At 49.2% G+C, this 22,021-nt stretch overlaps 1 protein-coding gene across 1 annotated transcript; it reads left to right on the top strand.

Annotated features, from left to right (window-relative positions):
• Positions 1-235: 235 nt before the first annotated feature.
• On the top strand, positions 236-9,384 carry FBXL22 (F-box and leucine rich repeat protein 22). Its single transcript, XM_071754894.1, has 2 exons — positions 236-2,063; positions 4,901-9,384. The coding sequence occupies exons 1-2, from the start codon at positions 1,729-1,731 to the stop codon at positions 5,244-5,246; spliced, it is 681 nt and encodes a 226-aa protein (XP_071610995.1). The 5' UTR covers positions 236-1,728; the 3' UTR covers positions 5,247-9,384.
• The last annotated feature ends 12,637 nt before the right edge of the window (positions 9,385-22,021 follow it).

Below are 22,021 nucleotides of genomic sequence, written 5' to 3'. Positions count from 1 at the left end.
TCAAAAATGAAGGTAAGTTCCAAAAAGGCTGAAGGGACAGAGTGAGAGTTGAAAAATACTAGTTTAAGAATGAAGGACAACTGCTGGTACTTGATTGAAGCTGCTGTTTTCCAGTGACTGACTTACCTGGTATGTGAAATTCTTTACCCTTCTTGTCCCTTTTGTAGCTTCATAAATTACCCGTGCCCCTGCCCAGTCTGCTTCTGGGTGTGAGTGGGGAGCAGGAATCTCCTTCTCATTTCAAGGAAAATATTAAATGACAAAGGATAAACAAAGACAACTGGTAGTTGTTAAGCAGAGGCTACTGTATATAATAGTAAACTACCACCACCAAAACCAGATCTACAGTGGCTCTTGTCCCTGTATGTAAGCACAAACATTACCCATACACTGGTAAGATACTAAAATAATCCTTGCAGACTGCAAACTTATTTCAAATATTGTTTTTCAGAGTTGAATATCAAACTGCATTCTCAAGGTAAGAAGGAAGAGATGAACTCTGGTCTCATTCATGTCATGTCATGTATGGAAACAAACTAAATTAAAATGCATAGGTACCTAAAATCTCTCAGCTACTAAAAATGTGCAGGTCACTTCAAAAATTTCTGCTGGGCAGTTTTGCTTTTAACAGCTGCTAATTAGTTGAATGTATTATTTTCCTGTATTAACAGCAAGCAGAAGATGGGCATAAACTACCTTAATCTTGAGCATTTTTAATGCACAAATATGAAAGTTATAGACATGTACATGGTTGCTTTTTCATTTATGATGTGCTGCTTACTGTAGCTCCAGTTTTCTTCCAGGAGAGACTTTGTGCTGCAGTTTCTCAGTTACTGGAAACAAAAACCAAAACATAATACTTTTATTCCTAGAAACAATCCTATATATCTTTTTTCCAAACTGCCAAGTCTGTAGTTACAGAACTAAACCTACAAAAAAATATAGCACAAACTTATAAAACTCTGGCTAATTGAAGAGTATCAAAAGCCAAGCCTGCAAGTGGCTAAACATAGATGGGCTGTTCCCAAGCTTGTATTCCTATCATGACTTGCCTCTCCCAAAAGTGAACAACCAGGTAACTGTGTGCAGGAAACTGCTCACAAGCCTGAGGCTTGTAAATTGAAGCCGCAGCATGTTGGTGTGCATGCTTTAAAGTACCTAGGGAATTTTTCAACTCATTTTACGAGCTGTTTGTGAAAGCAAACAGTATAATTACCTGGTATAATTATCCAGTGTAATGGAGAGCAAAAAGTGCAACTTTAGAAAAATCAATTAACAGATCAAGGCTAAAATTGCAGTATACTGCAAAATGAAACTTCCACTCAGAAAGCCAAAGCCTCTGAACCTCAGAGGCTGGCAAAGCTGCTTCTTGCAGCTGCAGCTACACCCCCCTACCCTCCCAGTCCATTAATTCAGCACGAGAGCTTTGCTAAACTTCAGGGGTGCCTAAAAGGAAAGAAATCCCTTTTAAGGAAACATTTCATGACACTCAAGTGCTGCTACTTTACATGTTCATTCCATTCCCCTGTAGAAAGGGAACAGTTTCATGCACGCATGTTTCTTTTCCTTTCCCTGTTTTTAGCTTCTGTACCAGTTGTGCGCCAAAAATAAACAACATTCTACAACCATATATGTGCAAGAGCCTTCTGGTGGTTCTGAGGCCCCTCCAGCACTGCTGCTACTCCACAAGGCCAGGAAACTGTCTTCTCTGACACGAGCTGACGGGCTATGCATATAACTCAGCTGAATCGGGAGTGCCTTTTACATCTGTTTTCATTTCTGGACAAAAATAGTAGGAAAAGTTTAGCAAAAACATGTCACAAGTTACTAGAAGTGTTTCAGGATCCTTTACTTTGGTCACTGCTGAACTTCCATTCTCCAGTGGAACTAAAGAAGGATAATTTTCTCCTGGGACCTGCTTTAAAATACTTATCCATCTGCTGGTATTCAGAGAGAGTCAAGGTGTGTAACGTTGAGGACTGGATGAAAAACAATTTCCAGAAAGACTTCTGTAACAGACATGAAAACACTGTCAGTGATTTTTTACTAGAAGTTTGCAACAGGTATGTTCTTTGATGTGAAACTACATCTACTATAAAGATTAATTGTCTTGAAATGAGAGAATTGAGAGCTACTTACTCTACTCCAAACATCTTAGCTGAAATGGAACACTAAATATGTGAGTGCTTTGACTTTGCGATTTTAATACAGCTTCAAGTTGGTTTTATAGAGGCAAGTGCTTATGTTTCATACTGAGTTTCCTTAAACCTATTTATTCCTTTTTTTTTTCCTTTTTTTTTTTTTTTTTTGAGAATGAATTAATAGAGCAGAGTACAATACTGCCTGCAAAATTGCTGCCTAACTGAAACCATTACCATCCTGGCAGTGAAAAAAATAGTCGGGGTGGGGGGTGTGCCTAGAAGATGTGATTTCAAATAGTGACTGTGTCACAACAAAACAAAGTTCATGAAACATATTACTAAGTTGGCTTTTTTCTAAAACACAAGTATCACATATATATTGAAATTTAATTTTATCTAAGCTTTTTATAAACTACAGCAGAGGAAAAAAAATACCATTACAGAAAACCAAATCTGGGTGCATGCCATTTCTCCTGACAGCTTTACTGCTACAAAGGGTAGAAATAAAAAAAAACAAACCCAAAACAATAGTTTAGGAGGAGCAAATGGGGTAGAGCCAGTCCTTGTGTTTTAGTAACACAGAGGGTGGCTGTAGTCCTAGGTGAGAGCTGAAAGGGGTATGTTAGTTCCTGTGCTGAAATGGCACACCTTTGTGCCACAGCATGGGAAAGAAAAAAGTTCTGTTTGGAAGTAACATTTTAAAAACCAAACAAATTACAGGATACTGACAGGACACACTGTCATAGTGAGATCCAGCAACAGTGCAGCCTCAAAACAATGACTGGAATGTAGAGCATTAGGTTGCAAGTACAAGACTTCTGAATTAATTTTTCTAAAATAACTGATAAAAACTGGGATTAATTAGGAAGCACATTATACCTACCAATAAGGGCATAATAGGAAGTAGCTCTCTTTTTGGCTCTGGAATGTTGACTGTAAGGCCACACTTAACTACTTTGGGGGTTTTTTTGCCATCACAAATTATAATTCAGAAAGAGGACACAAGACCACAGCTCTGCAGAAATAGTTCTAAGTGCATTTCTTCTCTGCAGAATCCATAACCGCAGAACTGGTTGCTGGACAAAATTCAAAACAAAGCATAGGTAGTAAGCAGTCTCAAAAAAGTCCATAAAAATTTAGCAAATGGTTTTCAGTCTTACATGAATGCATTTCCACAAGTTAAATGTAACTAAAAAATTACAGTTTATATTGATACTCCACACACACAGACATCTAATCTGTTTTGACCTGCCTAGGACAAGTTCACACCTTTTTTGCAGCAACCCATTAAAAGCATTTCCATCTGAACAAAGTTCCAAGCATTCTGTGCCAAGAAAAAGAGGGTTTAAAAAAAATCCATCTTTTCTTGCTGAGTTTGGAGTGCATTTACTCTCTTGATGAAGCCACAAGCGATAGCAGGTTGGAGCGTTTTTTGGCCTTGCCTGCTTTAAAAACATTTGTTTTTCCCAACTGAGCAAAACTGTAAAGGAAAAGCATGAAAAAAAATGATAATGCAGGTGAGATTATCTCAATTACCTCAAAAGGTGAAGCCAAGCAGTGTCAGGGTTGGGGTGTAGAGGAAGGGGAACATACTATGTACTGGTTTTTTGAGGACACAGGAAGATGCTGCAATTGTGGCACAGCCCCTTGTTGTCTCCACCTCCTACTGTACTCCTAAAACCCTGATCCAGGCTCTAAGCACAAATCTTTATGTGGAAACACTTCTGGACACGATGCAGTTCTTACAGGATGGGAGGCAGAGTAATAGTTCTGTCCAAAGGTATCACAAGGCCAATATTATCATTACTGTAATAATTTTTCCCCGTAACAGCAGAGCCTGAAGAAGTCCTGTGCTAACAGGGAAACATGAAGCTGAGTTGAGCTAAAGAGATGGATATCAGAACTGCTGCTCCCCAGAGAGGGGCATAGGCCAGAAAGCAAACACAAAGTTGTACACAAGGGTTTGCAGGTTGGTGCACCAGGGTCCTGGCTAACATGCCTGGTCAGCACAACAGCTTGTACCTGGTCTGCTCCAGTTTTCTGCACAAGGACAGTGAGACTAAATTTACCATCAGCATGCTGACGTGGAACAGGCCTCTTCTGTACTTTCCCAGGCCTCCCCTAGCAACAACGGGGAGAAAGCTGTTTTATTTACTGTGTCACTGTTGAACAGCACAATTCTTACCAGTTTCAGTGATTTAAAGGTTTAAGAGTTGTGAGGTGTTCAGTCATCAACAGTCTTGGGTAGCAGCTGTCACCTATTCAGTAAATCCAAGGAGCTGAAATATGCCCATAGATCCCTGTGAAATCAAGAGTGGGAGTGTCTTACTTGCCCATGCTCAGTGTGTCTACACATTAACTCTTAAATTGCCTTCAAATTCATCCTGACTTCAGCCTTGTCTACTGGGTCTTCACTGGCTGCACTTGCAGAAAAGCAGCACTTCTGCAAGCAGCTCCTGAAGAAAAATCCCAGTGCATCTGCAGCTTAACGAGGTGTCCAGCTCCCCTTCTCCACTATGCCAGCTGAGCCATGTGTGCTGCTACCAACAGAAAAAGCAGAGAAAGTTAAGTTTTGCAATTAGTAAAGCTCAGCACGAAGATCAATGTGTTGCCCCCTTCCAGTTCATGCTTTCTTAACCCTCCTGATGGGAGAGGAGGTATTTCTCTTGCTTTCATATGTAGCCTTAGCAATGCCAGCTTGTCCAAGCCCTATTATGTGTTTCCCCCACTCATGTTGCCTGTAATGATCATGTTTTCAGATGTCCAAACCTGCTGTCTCTGACCCTCTCTGGATGTGGCCATGTTACAGACGATTGCATCCTGCTTCTTCTCAAGAACTGCCCAAACCTCAGGACACTCAAGCTGGAAAACTGCGTGCGGATCACTGACCAGACACTAGAAGCAGTGACCCTCTATGGGGGATCACTGCAAACACTCCATGTGGATTTCTGCCGGAACATAACACAAACTGGTTTGGAGAGAGTCAGGGAAAAATGTCCTTTGGTAGTGCTGAGAGCAGACAGAAGTGCTAACATGATTCCAGACAATAAACCAGGAAAAAAATTCATGCTTGAAAAAGCATCGAGAAAATTGGTTCAGCTTTAAGTACAAGAAATGGTCTGAACTCAGTCACTGTGGGTATTTTACTTCACTTCCACCCCCTCTTGGGTAGCGCTGCTTCAGTGAACTGTGGCTTCTCCCCTGCACTCTGGTTCTGGTCCAAACAAATGGTTGGTAGGTTTTTCAAAGGCTGCACAGGGCCGTGCATCTCCACTGGGACAGTCTTAAGGAAAAAAAATCTATTTGCTTTCTGTTGTTCCTTGCAACTGGAAACCCCTGCATTGCTGCCACAAAATGCCAGCCCTGATTAAGGCTGCAAACTGCAATTTTGATACCCTAGCATCTCAGATGAGTAGAATGCTTCTCACTCCAAAGAGCAAAAATATATCTTACTGAGTTAAAACAGTAATTTAACAGTTTGATGAGATTCTGTAAGTTTGATGGTAAGGTTCACCTGATTAATTACTGCAGGGAAGAAACAAATAAAAATTTAAGGTTAAGTTAGAATGTTTCACACAGAGGCTGGAGCCAGAGCATAAGGAAGATCCTCTTGTTGGGTCAGGAGGTTCCAAGCTGATCACCCTACTTACCTCATGGGACAGGAAAGGCCATAAAGCTGCAGCAGATGGTAATTGTGTGGTTTACACAATATTCTGGGAAAGAGTGATTAACAAATGTCTGTTAAAGGATACATCCATATGGACTTTCCATCTTCCAAGTGTGACAGCCACACGTAGCAAAAGCAGAGTACCTGGGAGCCATCACTTGCTCAGTCATTAATGTGCCTCTGATTTCTCAGGCTTCTCTGTTAAATGAGGGATGTGTTGCAGTGTGCACAAAACACGGTTTGACTGCACAAAACGTACTCGGACATAATACAGAAAGATTTTTTTTAACATTAAATAACGTGCAGTGTGAACAAGTGCCAGTTTACATAACAGACCTGCAGGAGAACACAAGAGACTCACAAGTACTGGAGGAGAAAGTCATGGGGAGTTCGAGGGTTTGGCGGTAGATTGAGATCCCTGGGGAATTCGTCAATTCGGTGCTCCATTGACGTTCCTGGGGGGTGCTCGATGACTCGGCGATCGATTGCGATTCCCTGGGGGATGTGGATTCGGCAATTGGATGAATTCTGTGATACAATTTTACCGTAACCAGGGATGTTTCGGGAGCATAAAAACAGAGGTTAATCGGCTGTGGCCGCAGTTCAGTCACTTTAAATGTAACCACAAAATTAGATGGTTTTATTTTTTGTGTGATTGAAAAAAAGAAAGAACGGGAAAAAAGAAAAAAAAAGTGTTTTCTCCTTTTTGGTCACTTTTGATAAGATTGCATGGAGACATTTTTGGTTCATTTTTGTTGTGAATAGTGCATTTGTAAGCCCTCCCTGTGAACATGAGTTATACATTGTGTATAATTGTTCATTAGCAAGGACAGTTTTGCATGAATAGTCACATATTTATTTCGTTTTAATTTGAATTCCCTGTGCAGGGTTCCTTATGCAGAGAAAAATAAAGCAAATTCAAGAATCGGTTATTTGTATCCATGTGTGAACTGCGATTAGTTCAATCATACTTGGTATTTCCACATATGAGGAAGTTTGTTCAGCCCCTCGGTCTCTTTTCCAAGTTTAGGAGCTGTTCTAGGGTTGGGGTTTGTCCTTCCTGTCTCTGTTTTGTTCCCTAGATTGTGGTGCATAAGGGTCCTACTTAAATTTTGGGAAAGAGTTAACTACAGTGTAATGCTGTTCAGTATCTTAAAGTTGTAAAGAAGATGCAATAATGGAATTGTTTGCCTTCTGGGTGTGCATTTTTTACAGATACTCATCCTGATCAAGGCTTTCTCTAGAATTTCATCTGTTTGATGAAGTTTTTGTGATGCTGTGATTTGTTTCTTAGCTCAGCCAAATTAGGGAGTACCAAAGGATATCTGTGGATCTCCTAACCAGGATGGAAAGGAGGAGCAAGCAAATTCATTTATGTTGAGAGCTCTCAAGACCTCTTTCCATTTCTGATGCAGCACAGAAAGAATGTTTTCAGTTCATAGGTAGCTCATCAGGTTTTGCAGAGGAAAGGACAAGCCCTAGGAATGCAGTCTGTTAAAATATTATTTACTGAGCCTGAAACTTACCTTCCTAGAGAAACTGACTGGAGATAGAACTTTACAGTAGTACTCCTGCAGTAAAAGTTGGCTTCAGGTGGAACTTTGATACCATGTTTCCTTCTGTTCAAGCATGAAGACAATGTATCTCTTGAATCAAATCTTTCTTTAAGTCTACCTGAGACGTCAGAGCCAAGGTCTCTGTTATGACACGCCAAACATTTTCTCCACATTGCTTTAATAAAAAAAGGAATAACAATATTGAAAAAATAATACTGTGAGAAATTGGAATATAAAAACAGATATTCTGGAGTCACTGAGGCCTAACCTCAGAACTTAATTTGTTACATAGCAATGTAGAAAATTACAAATCCTGTTCCCTAGGGGGGAAACTGTTTTTTGTGGGCTTCCAGTTATATAAAAGATTAAAACACAGACAAGTAGTAACTCAGCAAATCTATATCTGTAAGATAGAATTCTGAAGTGCAGCAAAGCTATCAGATTGCTCAAAACCACAATAGTCAGGATGTACTTCAATTCCAGCAATGCAGGTTCCAGTTCCTGTGTTTTATTTGGCAGATTTCATCAGTGTTATCAGTGTGGTAAGATTCGTTATCAATAATTGCAGAGCTCCTCATGTAAATGAGAAGCAGGCTTGTGCTGGGGTGTGCACAGAGACTGCTGCAGTGATGAGTCCTGGATTATTGTTATGTAATGGAACAGAAATGTTGCTTCTGATGGGACAGACCAGAGATTTCCAAAATGAAGTATTATTAAATTTGCTTTAATTGTAAGGCCACACATACTCAGGTTTTCCAACTCTCTGTAAGGTTTTAATTTAAAATGAAATCTTAATGGCTGTAGACTTCCTTGTCATTTAAGCTGTGACCAGTCAGGATCCATGGAGTTTGTCACGTTGGTCTGTGCTGCTCTGACATCTGCTCCTCTAGGGGAGACCTGAGGACGTTATGGCCAGGCAGATTTTACCATCTGTTTGTCTCTGTAAGTGTGAAGTTCTTCAGTGGATTGAACAGAATAGGAGAGAGATTAATGGTAAATACCAATTCAGCTGCAGAGTCAGCAAAGATCAGCAGAATTGTATATTGTGGTGTGCTTGCTAAGAGTCACAATTATGAATTCCTGTCAGAATTGCTGAAGAGAAGGGAAAATAATGGAAAGCAGAATCTGAGGATTTGCTCCCACACAGTAAAGCACAGGGAATGGGACAGGGTGCTTGTTAAAAAAAAAAAAAAAAAAAAAAAAAAAAAAAAAAAAAGCTGCAATAGTTCAAACAATAATTCAACCTGAATAACTCAAACTAGATGGTCACAATGACTTTTCTGTATGGTTATCCTGAGAGAGACTCTACAAGTGAAACTTATGACAGGTAACTGCAGAACAGGTAAGCTGGCACTCAGAAATATTCATCTTTCCTCAGACAAACATCTTGTAAGTGCATGAAGAGTCTTGGAACCTGGTGCTGCCAGTCCCGAGTCCTCAGTACCACAACCAAAACCCAGCTTGTTCCATCAAGGCAAATTTTATACAGCAGAATAAAACTGTGCCAACCTTTAGTGTCAAATTCTGAGATGATGCCACAGCAACCCTTCATTTAAAAACAAAAATAAAAAAAAGTTTCACTACCATGTAGCAGAAAGTGACACCCTTGTGGTTTAGGGTAAAAATAGCTACTTGTTTTGTATTTTGCAGTGAGAAACAGCTGTTTATATAGATCCCTGTGTTCCTAATTCAGCATTTAAAGCTATAGGTCATACAGAATTGTCACAACTGGAAAAGACCTCTCAGATCACCACCTCCAACTGGCAACATCTGCCCACCAAAAATGTTTCTGTGTGTGTGGGGGGGAGCATGAAATACACACACAGACGAGGAGAGAAGGGGAAAGGAGTGATCCTGGGAACAATGAGGGTTGCTGGGCTCAATTCCTTCACAGCATCATAGGAATTGTCCAGGCTTTGTTTTCTCACCTCTCCTATAATTTTAAATGTATATTTAAAATATATATTACAAAACATTTATTTTAAATATATCAATAATAAAAGGAAGAATAGGTAAAAAATGTGGGCCCACTGCTGAATGGTGTGGGAGGCCTGATAAGAGAGGATGCAGAGAAGGCAGAGTTGCTGAATGCCCTCTTTGCTTCAGTCTGTACTCCTAAGACCAGCCCTTGTGAACTTCAGACCCTGGACAGGAGAGTAAGCCCAGAGGAGGGAAGACTCACCGCTGGTCACTGAAAACTGTGTTAGAGATCAGTTATGCAAACTGAATATACACAAGCCCATGGTCCCTCACGGGATGTACCCAAGAGTGGTGAGAGAGCTGCTGATGTTATTGCCCTACCACTCTCCATGGTTTTCAAAAGATCATGGCAAAGGGGAGAGGTGCCTGAGGACTGTAGGAAAGCCACTGTCACTCCAGTCTTCAAAAAGGGCAAGAAGGAAGATGCAGGCAATTACAGAGCAGTCAGCCTCACCTCCATCCCTGGAAAAATGATGGAGGGGCTCATTCTGGAGGTCATCTCTAAGCACATGGAAGAGAAGGTTATCAGGAGTGGTGAGCATGGATTTACCAAGGGGAAATTACGCTTGACTCATTTGATAGCCTCTGACGTTGTGCCTGAATGGGTAAATGCAGGGAGACCAGTGGGTGTAGTCTACCTTGACCTTATCAAGGCTTTTGACACAGTCTCCCATGACATCCTGGTGAAGAACCTCAGGAAATGTGGGATACAGGAATCTGCAGTGAGATGGAATAAGAACTGGCTACACAATAGACCCAAAGACTGGTGATTAATGGCACAGAGTCCAGCTGGAGACCTGTGACTAGTGGACTCCCCCAAGGATCAGTACTGGGTCCAGTCCTTTTCAACATCTTTGTCAATGACCTTGATGATTGTATAGTGTCTTCTCAGGAGGTTTCCTGATGACACAATGATGGGAGGGGTGGCTGACACCCCAGAAGGCTGTGCTGCCATTCAGAGGGACCTGGACAGGCTGGAGACGTTGTGCAGGAAAAAATCTAATGAACAAGGGCAAGTGTAGAGTCTTGCATCTGGGTGGGAACAACCCCAAGTACCAGTACAGGTTGTGGACTGAGTTCTTGGAGAACAGTGAAGGAGAAAGGGACCTGGGGGTCCTGATGGATGGAAGGATGACCGTGAGCCAACAGTGTGACCTTGTGGCTAAGGAGGCCAATGGCATCCTGGGGTGCAACCGAAGGGTGGTGGTTAGTACGTTGAGAGAGGTTCTCCTTCCCCTAAAATCTGCCCTTTTGAGACCACATCTGGAATATTGTGTCCAGTTCTGGGCCCCTCAGGTCAAGAAAGAGCAGGAACTGCTTAAAAGTCTGGCGCAAAGCGACCAAGATGAATAAAGGAGCGGAACATCTCCCCTATGAGGAAAGGCTGGGGGAGCTAGGGCTCTTCAGCTTGGAGGAGACTGAGGGGTGACCTCATTAATGTTTATGAATATATAAAGTGAGAGAGCCAGGAGGATGGTGCCAGGCTCTTCTCAGTTATGCCCAATGGTAAGACAAGAGCCAATGGACATAAGCTTGAGCATAGGAGGTTCCATACAAACATGAGGAGAATTTTTTTTTGCTGTGAGGGTGACAGGGCACTGGAACAGGCTGCACAGGGAGGCTGTGGAGACACCTTTTCTGGAGACATTCAAAACCTGCCTGCATTTGTTCCTATGTCACTTCCTGTAGGTGACAATGCTTTGGCAGGGGGGTTGGACTAGATCTTTCAAGGACCTTTCCAACACCTACTTTGCTGTGATTCCGTGAAACATGGAATATTGTGTATCCCTGAAGTGTCATAATCAGGCTGTTCAGTGGCAGCTTCCCTCAGAAACATTTGGGAAAAAACAAACCTGTCTGTTGTTTGATGATTCTCACGTAGACTAAGTCTGAGCAGTGCTGTGGAGATCCAGCTTTGTGTGCAGTTCTGGGTTGTGCCCTGCAGAGGAAGAAGAGGAACTGTTGCTGCCCAGCTCGTCTCTGTGCAGCCCCTGAGCATGCAGTGTCCTGGCTGAGTCCCCTCCATGTCAGAGCCCCGCAGCAGCCCCGGCCGTGAGCAGCCGGGCCGGGCACTCGGGCTGATGCCCTGCAGCTGGGCAGGGGCCGTGTCCTGGGGGTGGGGGTGGGAAACACCTGGGGCGGGGGGCACAAAAGCCGCAGTTAGTGCAGCTTGTCCTGGGTTCCTGTTCCTCTTAGCAAACAGCAGCTCCTCTGTGTGGGGCTGGGGGCTCCTTCCTGCAGCAACTCTGCAAGAAGGTCCTTTTGGGGCATCTGAGAGGAAGCAAAAAGCAGGGCTCTGCTACAGCTGGTAATTGAAACCTCCTTAGTCTGATTGTCGCTTGTTGATTTGGGGGTGTTGGGCAAAGGGCATTGGCTTTGTTGTGTGTGACATCAATGCTCTGTTCTGCAGTACACTGGGCATTGGCTCTACCTGGTTATCTATGGCGATCTCTATTGAACTGTTAGGGTTTTTCTTTTTATGGGCAACTACACATCCTTCCTTCGTACCAAGCTGAGTCCATCAGAGTTTGGAGGTTTTGGAAATGGCTGTCCCTCTTTCTGTATGTTTGTGTTGCAAGGGTGCTTTCTTCTCAGTAGACATAGAGGCAGCTGTGGCAATGGCAACACAAGTATGGCCACCACTTGAGCTTTGAGAGTGGCTTTTACCGATGTGCCTTGGCCAGTAGTGGCCCAGGTCACTTTTCTGTCAGAGCCTGCAAGAAGCAGTGCTGCTTCCCCGTCCTGACCCAGGGGGACAGGGAGTGGGGGTTTTGGATCCATTCCCCACAGGTTGCCCCTGTGGTCAGGCAGTGAAGAAAGGCAGCTGAGCCCTGTGTTACTGAAGGCACAGCAAAGATGGAACACGTGGGGGAGAGCTCTGACAAAGGTGAAAGACCAAATCCTCTCCAAAAGGGTGATGAAGAAGAGTCCTCTGCAGAAGGTTGAGCAGAAAGCCCTTGTGAGGTAGCTCTTCCCTCATTGCAAAAGGAGGAACCTGAGCCAGAGAGAAACATTCAATCCTTTCTTCTGAAGGACTTGTGAAATGTACAGAAGGACTTTGGCTGCGATGAAGCTGAGACACTTGGCACCTGCTTGCTTTGGTGTTGGGTTGGTGGTGCTGGTGCAATCTGCGGGAGCGGCAAAGAAAATGCGTGCAACCAATATGGTTGATAAACAAACTTCTGGTTTATTGCGCAGCAACTTTCGCTTATATAGTGCTTCCGTGACCACACCCCCGCCACCAACGTAACTTTTTATTGGACACCCAGTGTGTTTACCTGTAGCACAGCGAATCCCTGGTGCAGGTAGCACCGGAGTATGGGCCGATCTAATTGGCCCCCCAAACCTGGGGTTGGGCATAGTAAAGGGGTCGCACCCCCTGTCTCTTTGAGAATATTCAGGAATATTCTCCAGCATTCTCCAAACCACTCTAACATTCCACAACAGCAATCTACTGAAATAATCGAGAAGGCAGACAGCTGGGAAAGCTGTCCAGAGATGGAGGCGTGGATCAAGCAGTGGAGAAGAAAGTAAATGCTCTCAGCCTCTGGAGGAAGCTTCTGGCAGCTGTCAGGATCAGATAACCCTTTAAAGATGACATTGTCACCCAGGCCAAGTGGACCAATATCGAAAAAGGTATTGAGTACCTGAGAGAGCTGGCTGTTGAAAAGGTGATTTATGGTGTCTGGCAATTCACTGTTGCTCCTGATGAGACATCCTGCCTCCCACCCTTACTGAAGAAGTTTGTGCAGCGTGCACTGTCATCTCCTTCCTCCACGCTTTCAGGAGTGGTCTGGGGTGATCCTGATGCTGACACAGAAACAATGCCTGAAGTAGCTGGCAAGGTCTGCCAATACCAGGACAGCCTCTTCCTTGGCTTTGACCTTGTTGCAGGTGTGGAGAAAATGCCTGCGGAGATAGTGGATAGACTGGACAGGACGGCAGAGAACTCAAGCTCTGCTCCTGCCTGCACCCACCCTGTTTTTCCACCATTAGGAGAAGGTGTCCTCCTATCAGATCCATCCAAGTCAAATGGGCCATGCCATGAGGTGACATGTGGTGGTGCTACCTTTGCAACCACGGGAAGGTGGGATAGATAACGTAGCACTGGTTTCAGCACATGGACTGTGGGGTGGAACCCTCAGACCCGCTGTCATTACAAAATTACTGATGGATTCTCTCCCTACCTGATTCCATGGTATACGGGGCACCGTGCACCAGGATCACCAGGGCTCCATACCCTTTAGAGTCTGATGTGCCAGGCCACCAGATCCACACTACCTAAGAAGCTTTGTTTTCCCTTTCCTGTCAAATGTTTGACACCTTGGCCGCTCTTCAACTTTTGTGGAATTCGCCACCAAAATTCCACGTAAATGAGCCTGGCTCCAAAATGAGAAGAGTGACTAATGAAGACTCCTCCTGGGCCTAAAGCTCCTCCTAAACCCTACCCACAGCACCACCAACGATCAGGCTACGGCTTCGCTTTAGCAGCTAAAACCTCAAACGTTCAAAACTCCCCCTCACCTTGGCCTCTCTCACACTGTAGCGGAATTTGGCTCCAAACTGAGACACAAATGGGCGTGGCTCCCAAACCCTCCCATGGAACCATACCCACAGCACCACCAGCAGTCGGGCTACTGGTTTGCTTTAGTACCGAAAACCTCGAATATTCGAGTCTTTGGCCACTCTCTCACTGTTGCTCAATACAGATCCAAAATTCCACACAAATGGGCCTGGCTCCAAAAAGGAAAGAGGGACCACTGAAAACTGTTGCTGGCCCTAACCCTCACATAGATACATACCCACAGCACCGCTGTCTTTTTTTTTTTTTTTTTCAGTTTTCAAAAACTATGCAAAATTCTTTTTAATAAATAAATTTATTTATATTTATTTATTAGCTCATAAATAAATATAAATCCATAAGTTTTTGCTTTATTTTTCCGTATTATGCAAAAATTTATTCTGAATTCTCCAAGTGCCTGTATTCCAAATGCGGAAAAAAAATTTGGATTTATTTCTTGTTTCGTTTCATTTTCATTCCGTTGGTAGAATGAAGACCCAGAGCACTGGTAACTGCCCTTTACTCCAACTGCATGTGATGTGAGCTGTAAAAATTCAGGAATCCAGTTACTAAAGATGTTGTGCCAGATCTGGATCTGACTGGATCTGGATCATGGATGGCCAGCAAACCCAAGATCACAAATAATTTTAAAATAACCCTTTGAAGCTCTATTTCTCACTTTGATAGTATTTATTGATAATACTCTCAAAATCGGGTAGCCTGATTTATACAGAGCGTAACAGGTAACATAGGATTTTAATGATTTTGCACAATAAAGCTCACCGCTTTTCCTTAAGCTTTAAGGCTTTAAGGAGGAAGGCAATTCAGAAGGACTGGCTACAACTTCAACTTGGGAGGGGGAAAAAAAAAAACCAACAACAGGTTTTTTTGAGACATGATGGACAAGACTGCCACCTTCTGGTAAATTCCTATATTTACTTGATGTTAGTTCTAGCTACGGTAGGTAAGCTTCCATTTTGATTAGAGCAGGATCACTCATCTCCAAAAAGCGGGTAAAAAGCCGAGGATGGCTGACTTAGGATGTGTGAACAGTGCTTGAAGGTTTGAATCAAGAGCTGCTGCCCTGGCCATGGGACTGTGGGGACTGCATCCCCTCCTTTTATGCCATCTCCTCCCAAGGCTCTTCTTGGGAAGAGACACCTCTTCTACACCTTCCCCCCAAAGAGCTTGTGTGTGCAGCCCCCCGGGTGCCTGTCATAGTTGGGTGTGGATGTTCCAGTGCCTGCCTGTACACACCTGGCCCGGTTGCCGGGTGACAATGGCACCCCTCTGTTACATCATTGGTGACACCCCGGGTACCTTTCTAGTGCCGGGGTTGCCCTGGCTCAGTGTCCAGGAGGACGGCGATCGGATCAGACGGGAGCAGAGAGCTGACTTGAGCCCTGAGCCATGTCTGGTTTTTTTGTAGCTCGCAACCGCTGCTGTGGTTCCCAAGAGAACCACGGCAACTCCCAGGGGCTGCTCGGTCCCCCAGAGAGGTAAGAGCCAGGGGCTGGGGGTGGGTGGGCACCCTGGGGTCAAATGTGAGGGATCATGAAAGGCCTTTGTGGTTTGTCCATCGGGAGCTTCTGCCCAGCCCCTGAGGCTGCCCATGAGCCTCCATCCCCAGGAGGTTCACTGCCCCGTGCAGAGCCCGTCCCAGACATCTCCCTGCCCCCACACAGCTCCCTTGGCCCCCACGGGCTCTCCCCGCAGGCTGTGCAGCCTTGGGGCCAGCAGCACTGCCACCCCCGTGCCCACCCCCCATGGCCTCTCCTTCTTCCCCAGGACTGAGCAGAGGTCCCCGAGCCAGCTCCGGCTGGCCTGGGTGGAGGATGAGGGAGAAGAGATCAGTCTCCCCATCCCAGACACGATGGCCCAGCAGCTGGAGACAGGTGAGTGAGCGGTTTGTGGCTGCTTTGCTGTGCTCCTGCATGGCAGGGGCTGCTGGGCACATCCCCGGCCTGTTCCGTGCCAGTGCCCTCTTTGGGTCCCCCCGCCCAGGGCTGGTTCTGGCCTTGGGAGCTGGCACGCAGCTGGGTGTCGGCTAAGGGCCCTTTAGTCTCTCCTGCCAGCACCATCAGCTCACCCTCCTCCCTTGCTTTGTTAAAGATCCCTGGTATTCAGCTGAGGAGAAGGAAGAGGGCCAGGAGATGTTGGAGGATGCTCGAGAAGACTTAGGAGAGGTACCTACAGAGACTGCCACCTGCCTTGTGCCTGCTCCACCTGCCCCCACGCTCAAAGATGCCTTCCCAGACAGCTGCCCTCTGAGCAAAGCTGGGGACAAAGGCAAAAAAAAAAAAAAACAAAAAAAACCCCCAAAAAATCAAAAAAAACCCAGTAGAGTCCTGTGCGTACGAGGGATCAACAAAGGAGCCCCATAATCTTCTCTTGTTGCAGGACCAGGATCTGGAGTGGCTGAGAGACGTGATAGTCAACCTGTCACCCTCCGTCCTCATGAGCCTGCAGGATGTCTCGCAGGTCTGGCATTTCCAGAGCAGGTCACAGTTTCCCCTGTGCGAACCCCCAGGGAGGTTTCTCCTCCAAAGCCCTCTGCACCCTGAGGGGTACAGAGGCATAGAGAGGAGCAGAGGCTGCAGTGGGAATGGGCTCTGGCCACCTCCTGGCCATGGCAGAGTGGTGTGGGGATTCTTCCCTGAGGCTGGGAGGGACCCCAGGGACATGGAGGCAGAGCCAGGCTTTGCTGCTGTTCCCGGGAAGCTGTGGCAAATGATCCCCGGGGAAGGAGCCTCAGGTCCAGACAAGCTCCAGTGCCCCTGACACCCCTTCCCACTGTCCTGGATACTCTGTGGGTGTCTCTGGTCCCAGTCCTCGTGTTGGCACCTCCACTTTGTGGACTGAAAGGACAATGGGCAAAATCCTCCAGCTGCCGCTAGAGAGGGAGGGAGGGGAGGCAGCTGGCTCAAGCTCTGTGCTGCCTCATTGGGCCTGCTGGGAGGGACCCCTGCGTGTGGCATCTGTGAGGGGATGGTTGCAGTCCAGTGGCAGCACCATCCTCCCCTCTGTTCCCTGCAGGCAGAAAAAATCTTGAGGTGCATCCACAGAAACGTGGAGCACGTGCGCACGGAACCATCGCGGTTCGTCCTGAGATCCGTGCTTGGGCTGCTGAGCGAGTGCTGCCCCGAGGAAACCGTTCAGACCCTGTTGATGATCAGTCCCTCCTGTGACAAGTATGAGCCCCAAGAGCCCTGGGGACTTGCTCCATAGCCCAGGCACAGCACAGTGGCCAAGGCAGCCCTGCTAACAGAGTGTTCTGGCTTGCAGCGCTGCGCTGGCCATGTGGGAGATGCTGCTGTCCCTGCCCAGCACTTCTGTGACAGTTCTTGACCGGCTGCTCAGCGTGATCCAGGGCTGGAGAGCAAAGTGTGCTATCCCATCGGTGAGTGACCAGAGCAGGTCTTGCTCCCCTTCAAGGCTGTTCCTGGCTCCCCAGGAAAAGAGACACAGCCCTTCCTGCCTGCCCCAAACAGCCCCCTCCTCCAGGCCTTGGGGACACAGCCCCTCAGGGCCAGCAGGGACCTGCCCTGCACCAACGCCCTTGTTCCAGCCCCACGAGGCTGCCCCATGAGTTCCCCAAGGACAAATAGGAACCCCGCCCCTATCTGGGCAGCACTCTGCTTCCCCACTGCCTGCACCCCCTGCCCCGCACTGCAGCTGGAAACCTGGGGCAGGGGCCGGAGTTGGGTGCCAGAGGGGGGGGGGGTCACCGTGCTGGCCCAGGGAGGCTTGTGGGGCCACCCTGAAGCAGGAGGGGAGCCCCCAGGCCTGCTGGGCCGTGGCCTGGCAGATGGGTCACAGCCTCCATGGGTGTCTCTGTGGGCTGGGCCGGTCGCCTGAGCCGCACTCCACGTGCAGCCCAGGGGCTTTGGCGGTGCCACAGCAGCTTCCTTGCACTGAGAGCTGTCCCTGTGTCTTTCTGCAGGCAAGGCAGGTCCTGTCCAGGCTCAGTCAGCGGCCCCGCTGTCAGGGCATCCTGGAACTGCTCTTCCCCAGGCTCCTCATGAGCTTGATCTACAAGGTCTCCCTGGGAACAGTGATCCTGGGACAGGAGCCGCCTCAGGCCGATCAAGCCAGCCCTCTGGGGTGCGCCAGCCCCTTCCCCTGCCATTCCCCTGGGCCCTCGGCCAGGGCCCCTGCTCTGTGTGTAACTGGACCTTGCTCTGCACACAGGGTGGCAGTGGAGGGCATTAAAGCTCTGCTGGACGCTGCTGGCTTTCAAGGGCACGTCCAGAACATCCAGGAGGAAGGCGGCTGGGACATGATGCTGGACGTGGACACCCTCGAGAGCGGAGTCAGCTTGCTGGCCAGGTGAGAGCTGAGGAGCCCCCAAGCACCAGCCGCAGCGCTGGCCAGGGAGCGATCCGAGTGGCAAGGCGCGCTCCTTGCCTGGGGAGAGAGCAGGGCGCAGTCAGCAGCAAGTGGTGTGGAGGCTGTGGCTGGGGGCAAAGGCGTGTCCTGGCCTGGGCTATCCTGGCTGGGCTGGGCAGGGCAATCCCAGCAAGGCTTTGCCTGCCCTGCTCACTGCCAGCACTGCTTTTCTTTCCCTGCCCTGCCCAGAGAGATGAGGAAGAGCCCCGCTAAGCAGCGATACCTCCTGTTCCAGCACGTCAAAGAGATTCTTGACCAGAGGAGGGAATGGCAGCTCAACTTTGCCATGACTTTCTATACTGAGGTAAGCCTGGTGGGCAGCAGTGCCTCTGCCAGATGCTCCTGAAGCCGTCCCTCTGGCACAGGCGGCTGCCGCCGGGTGGGATGACAGTCCCTGGAGCTGGGACAGAGGGCTCTGCTGCCAGTCAGGCCCTGGGGCCTCCATCCAGCCCTTCCTGCTGGGGCAGTGCTCAGCACCGCCACGTGTCCACAGGCAGGGCTGCCCCCCGGAGGGGCTGTGTCAGCCCCCAGGACCCAAGCTGGCAGTGGTAACCAGGAGCTGCAGAGTGCCAGGGTCCTGCAGCTCTGCTCGTCTCTCACCGCTGTTGTTCTTTCAGCTGCTGGGCTGCCAGGGCCTTGGAAAGGATCAGAGTGACGTGCACCTCCTCCGCTCCTACCTGAGCCACGACAATCAGACAGTCCGTCTGCTGGCACTCGGGGGCTTGGTGGCACTCGCAGGAGATCCGCGGATGGTGAGCGAGGCGTAGTCGGGCGGCTGTCAGCAGAGAGAGGGCTGGCTGAGCAGGGGCCACAGAGCCTTTGCTCTCCTTGCTCTCTCCTTCATCCCCATCGGCAAGCGCAGCGCCTGCCGGGAAGCCGGGTGGGAGGCTGGTGCTCAGCACGCAGGGCGCTTGTGCCAGGCTGCTCCTCCACTGCTCCACCCTCAGAGAAATTCTCTGTTTCCTCCAGGCAAGAGAAATGCGGGACAGCTCTGTGCTGGACCGCATCCTGAGGTGCCTGAAGGATCCATCCAGAAACATCAGGATGGGGGCCTTGCAGCTCTTCCAGACCATGATGCGTCTCCTGAAGAGGAAGGAGGCCAGCCCCGTCGCTCTGCTGCTGGTGGAGAAGCTCCCAGCCCTCTTTGGTGATGTAAGGCTGATTTGGGAGCCTGACCCCATAGAGGGTCATGGGGCAAGGACAGCTGCCCTCCGGCCCAGCCCTGCGGGCAGCACATGGGCAGGGCTGCTGCCCTCCTCACGCCCCTGGGCTCTGCTGGGAGGGCTGCTGGGCTCTGCAGCCAGCATGGCTTCTCCTTGGCCTCAGCCTCTATAGAGGTGCCCTGAGCCCAGCAACCCCAGAGCATCTCCCCCCACATTGACCACGTTAATAGCCTTGGTCACCGTGGGTGGGGAGAAACTGTAGCTGCAGTCACACCGTCTCCCTTCCTACCAGGAGTCCGGCCAGGTGCAAGAGCTCTCCCTCAGCCTCTTTGGGGAGACGATGAAGGCTGTGGCGAGCAGGGAGAGGGGAGAGATGAAGAAGACGATACGTAGGGTCATGGTCTCTCTCTTCCTGCACATGTATACTGAGAGCAGGAGTATGGCCGAGGTACAGAGTTGAGATCTGAGCACCTGCTCTGCCCTTCCTTCCCTCTGCCCCAGCCCTGGCAGCAGCTCATCAGCTCTTGCCCATTTCTCTTGTGCTGGCTGTGAGAGTGCCATAGCTGAGGTGGTGCCAGCTCCCACGTGCTGCTCTTTTGCAGGCCTCTGGCAAAGGCCTCCTCATCTGTGCCAAGTTCCTGGGCTGGAGGAATCTCAAGAGGGCAATCAAGAAGAAGAAGACTTGGCTGATTGGAGAGACTTTGGTGAGGACAACCCCCAAGTGCCAGGGCCTGGGCTGGACAAGAGATGCTCCATGTGCCCAGGGTGTGGGTGTGCCTGGGGGAAAAGGGGTGGGATGGGCAGAGGGACTGCTCTGGCACACAGGGAATGCTCTGTGCCAGCCCCATGACATGCCCTTGGGCACTCTCCAGCTGAAGCAGGACAGGAGCAGGGTGGGAGACTACGTGCGTTTCAGCCTGCCCTACCTGCGGGACTCTCGGGCCAGCGTGAGAGCGGAGGCCATGAGGTTCATGGGTGAGCCACAGCCCCTGGGGACCCTCTTCTGGCAGCCCGGCCCCAGCCCCCGGCGCTGCCCCGGCAGGCAGGAGCAGCCCTGTGGCTGTCCCGGGCAGGGCCCTGGCCTCCCGCTGCCCCCTCTGCCCTGCCCTGGTCTTGGTGGCCTTGGTGGCCGCCTGGCTCAGTGTCAGCAGCGCCCTCGGGGACTTGCCCGGGACCATCCCTGCAGAGCGCTGGGCAGGAGGGCGTGCGGCCGAGCTGGCCGGGCCGGGGGCGGTGCTGCCGCGGTGCTGGGGAGGGGGAGGTCTGACGGGAGCTCTGTGCACAGGGACTGCTGCGCAGCTGCTGGGGAGGAATCCACCTAAAGAGACGCTGGAGGTTCTGTGGAATGGTGAGTAGGGTCAGAGGTGCTGGGTGCTGCCATTCCTGGCTCTGCTGCAGGGAAAGGAGGAGGGAGAAGGTGTGACTGTCCCATCCCTGGAAGTGTTCATGGCCAGGCTGGCTGTGGCTTGGAGCTCCCCGGCCTAGTGGGGGGTGTCCCTGCCCGTGGTGGGGGGTTGGCTTGGGACTAGGCGATCCTTAAGAAGGTCCCCTCCAGCCCAGCCCAGTCTGGGAGCCTGGGATTCCTGAGCAGCAGCTTCCAGCTGCTCCCTTGGTCCCAGCTGCTCCTCCTAGTTAGGGAAAGAGAGGGATGGGGCTTGCATAGAAGGGTCTGTGCAGACAGCAGCCTTTCACCACTGCTCGTTTTCTTTCTGTTGCAGTCATCAAGCCCTTTGATAAGGACCCTGATGCCTCAGTCAGGTCCCAAGCAGGTGAGACCTTGCACATCCTGCAGACGGTGACGGAGCTGCAGAGACAGAGATGGTCCTTACGAAGACTGTGCTTCTGGCGCTGATGAGGTGGGTCAAGGACAATCTTGCTGCCACCCTCTTCCTGACGGTACTTGCACCACTGCCCCGTCATGGCTGCTGTTCCCCAGACCCTCATGTGCACCCCCAGGCTGTGCTCGACTGTCTAAGTCCAAACGAGTGCCCCCAGAACTCTCCTGTGCCCTGACTCTCCCAGTTAAACCTCCCTAATGTCATCCCAGCAGGAGGAAGTGGCTGTGCTGGGGTGAAGGTCCTGGTGGCGTGATGATCCCCGAGCGTGCAGAGCACACAGCATTTGTCCTGGCCCCTCCTGCTGCCTGTACAGCAGAGTTTTTGACCTCTCCCACAGAGACCTAGAGCAGCTCGAGTCATGCGGCTGAGCGCACGCCCAAACAAGATACCCTGTTGGAGGCAACGGATTCATCACGAGCTGCCCCCGAGAGGCTACAGGAGTTTCCAGCCTTGCCGAGCAGGGTCCGTGTCACCGTGTGGGCCCAGGCGGCTTGGGACAGCTGGGCAGGGCACAGCTGAGCCAGAGCTGCTCTCCTTGTCTCCTCAGAGCAGCGGGACGTGCAGCCTCCTGGCCTCTGGCATAGCTTCCAATAGGTCAAAGAGGTCCCCAAATAAAATGTGGCATTTGGAAAGCACGGCATGTGGTGAAATCTGTTCTATGGCACCCAGGCTCTGATCCTGGGACTGATGGGTGATCCTGGGCTCAACGCATCACCATATCATAGG

This window comes from Heliangelus exortis, chromosome 11 (genome assembly GCF_036169615.1).
Source record: "Heliangelus exortis chromosome 11, bHelExo1.hap1, whole genome shotgun sequence".
In the NCBI taxonomy this organism is placed as follows: domain Eukaryota; kingdom Metazoa; phylum Chordata; class Aves; order Apodiformes; family Trochilidae; genus Heliangelus; species Heliangelus exortis.
The sequence above is the reverse complement of the archived record's forward strand: the minus strand, read 5'-3'. Positions and strand labels throughout refer to the sequence as shown.

Bases quoted from the DNA above. Each gene is read 5' to 3' on its own strand.
- FBXL22 (XM_071754894.1), top strand. From the start codon at position 1,729: ATGCATATAACTCAGCTGAATCGGGAGTGCCTTTTACATCTGTTTTCA. The intron at 2,064-4,900 runs GTATGTTCTTTG...TCATGTTTTCAG, and splicing joins TTACTAGAAGTTTGCAACAG to ATGTCCAAACCTGCTGTCTC.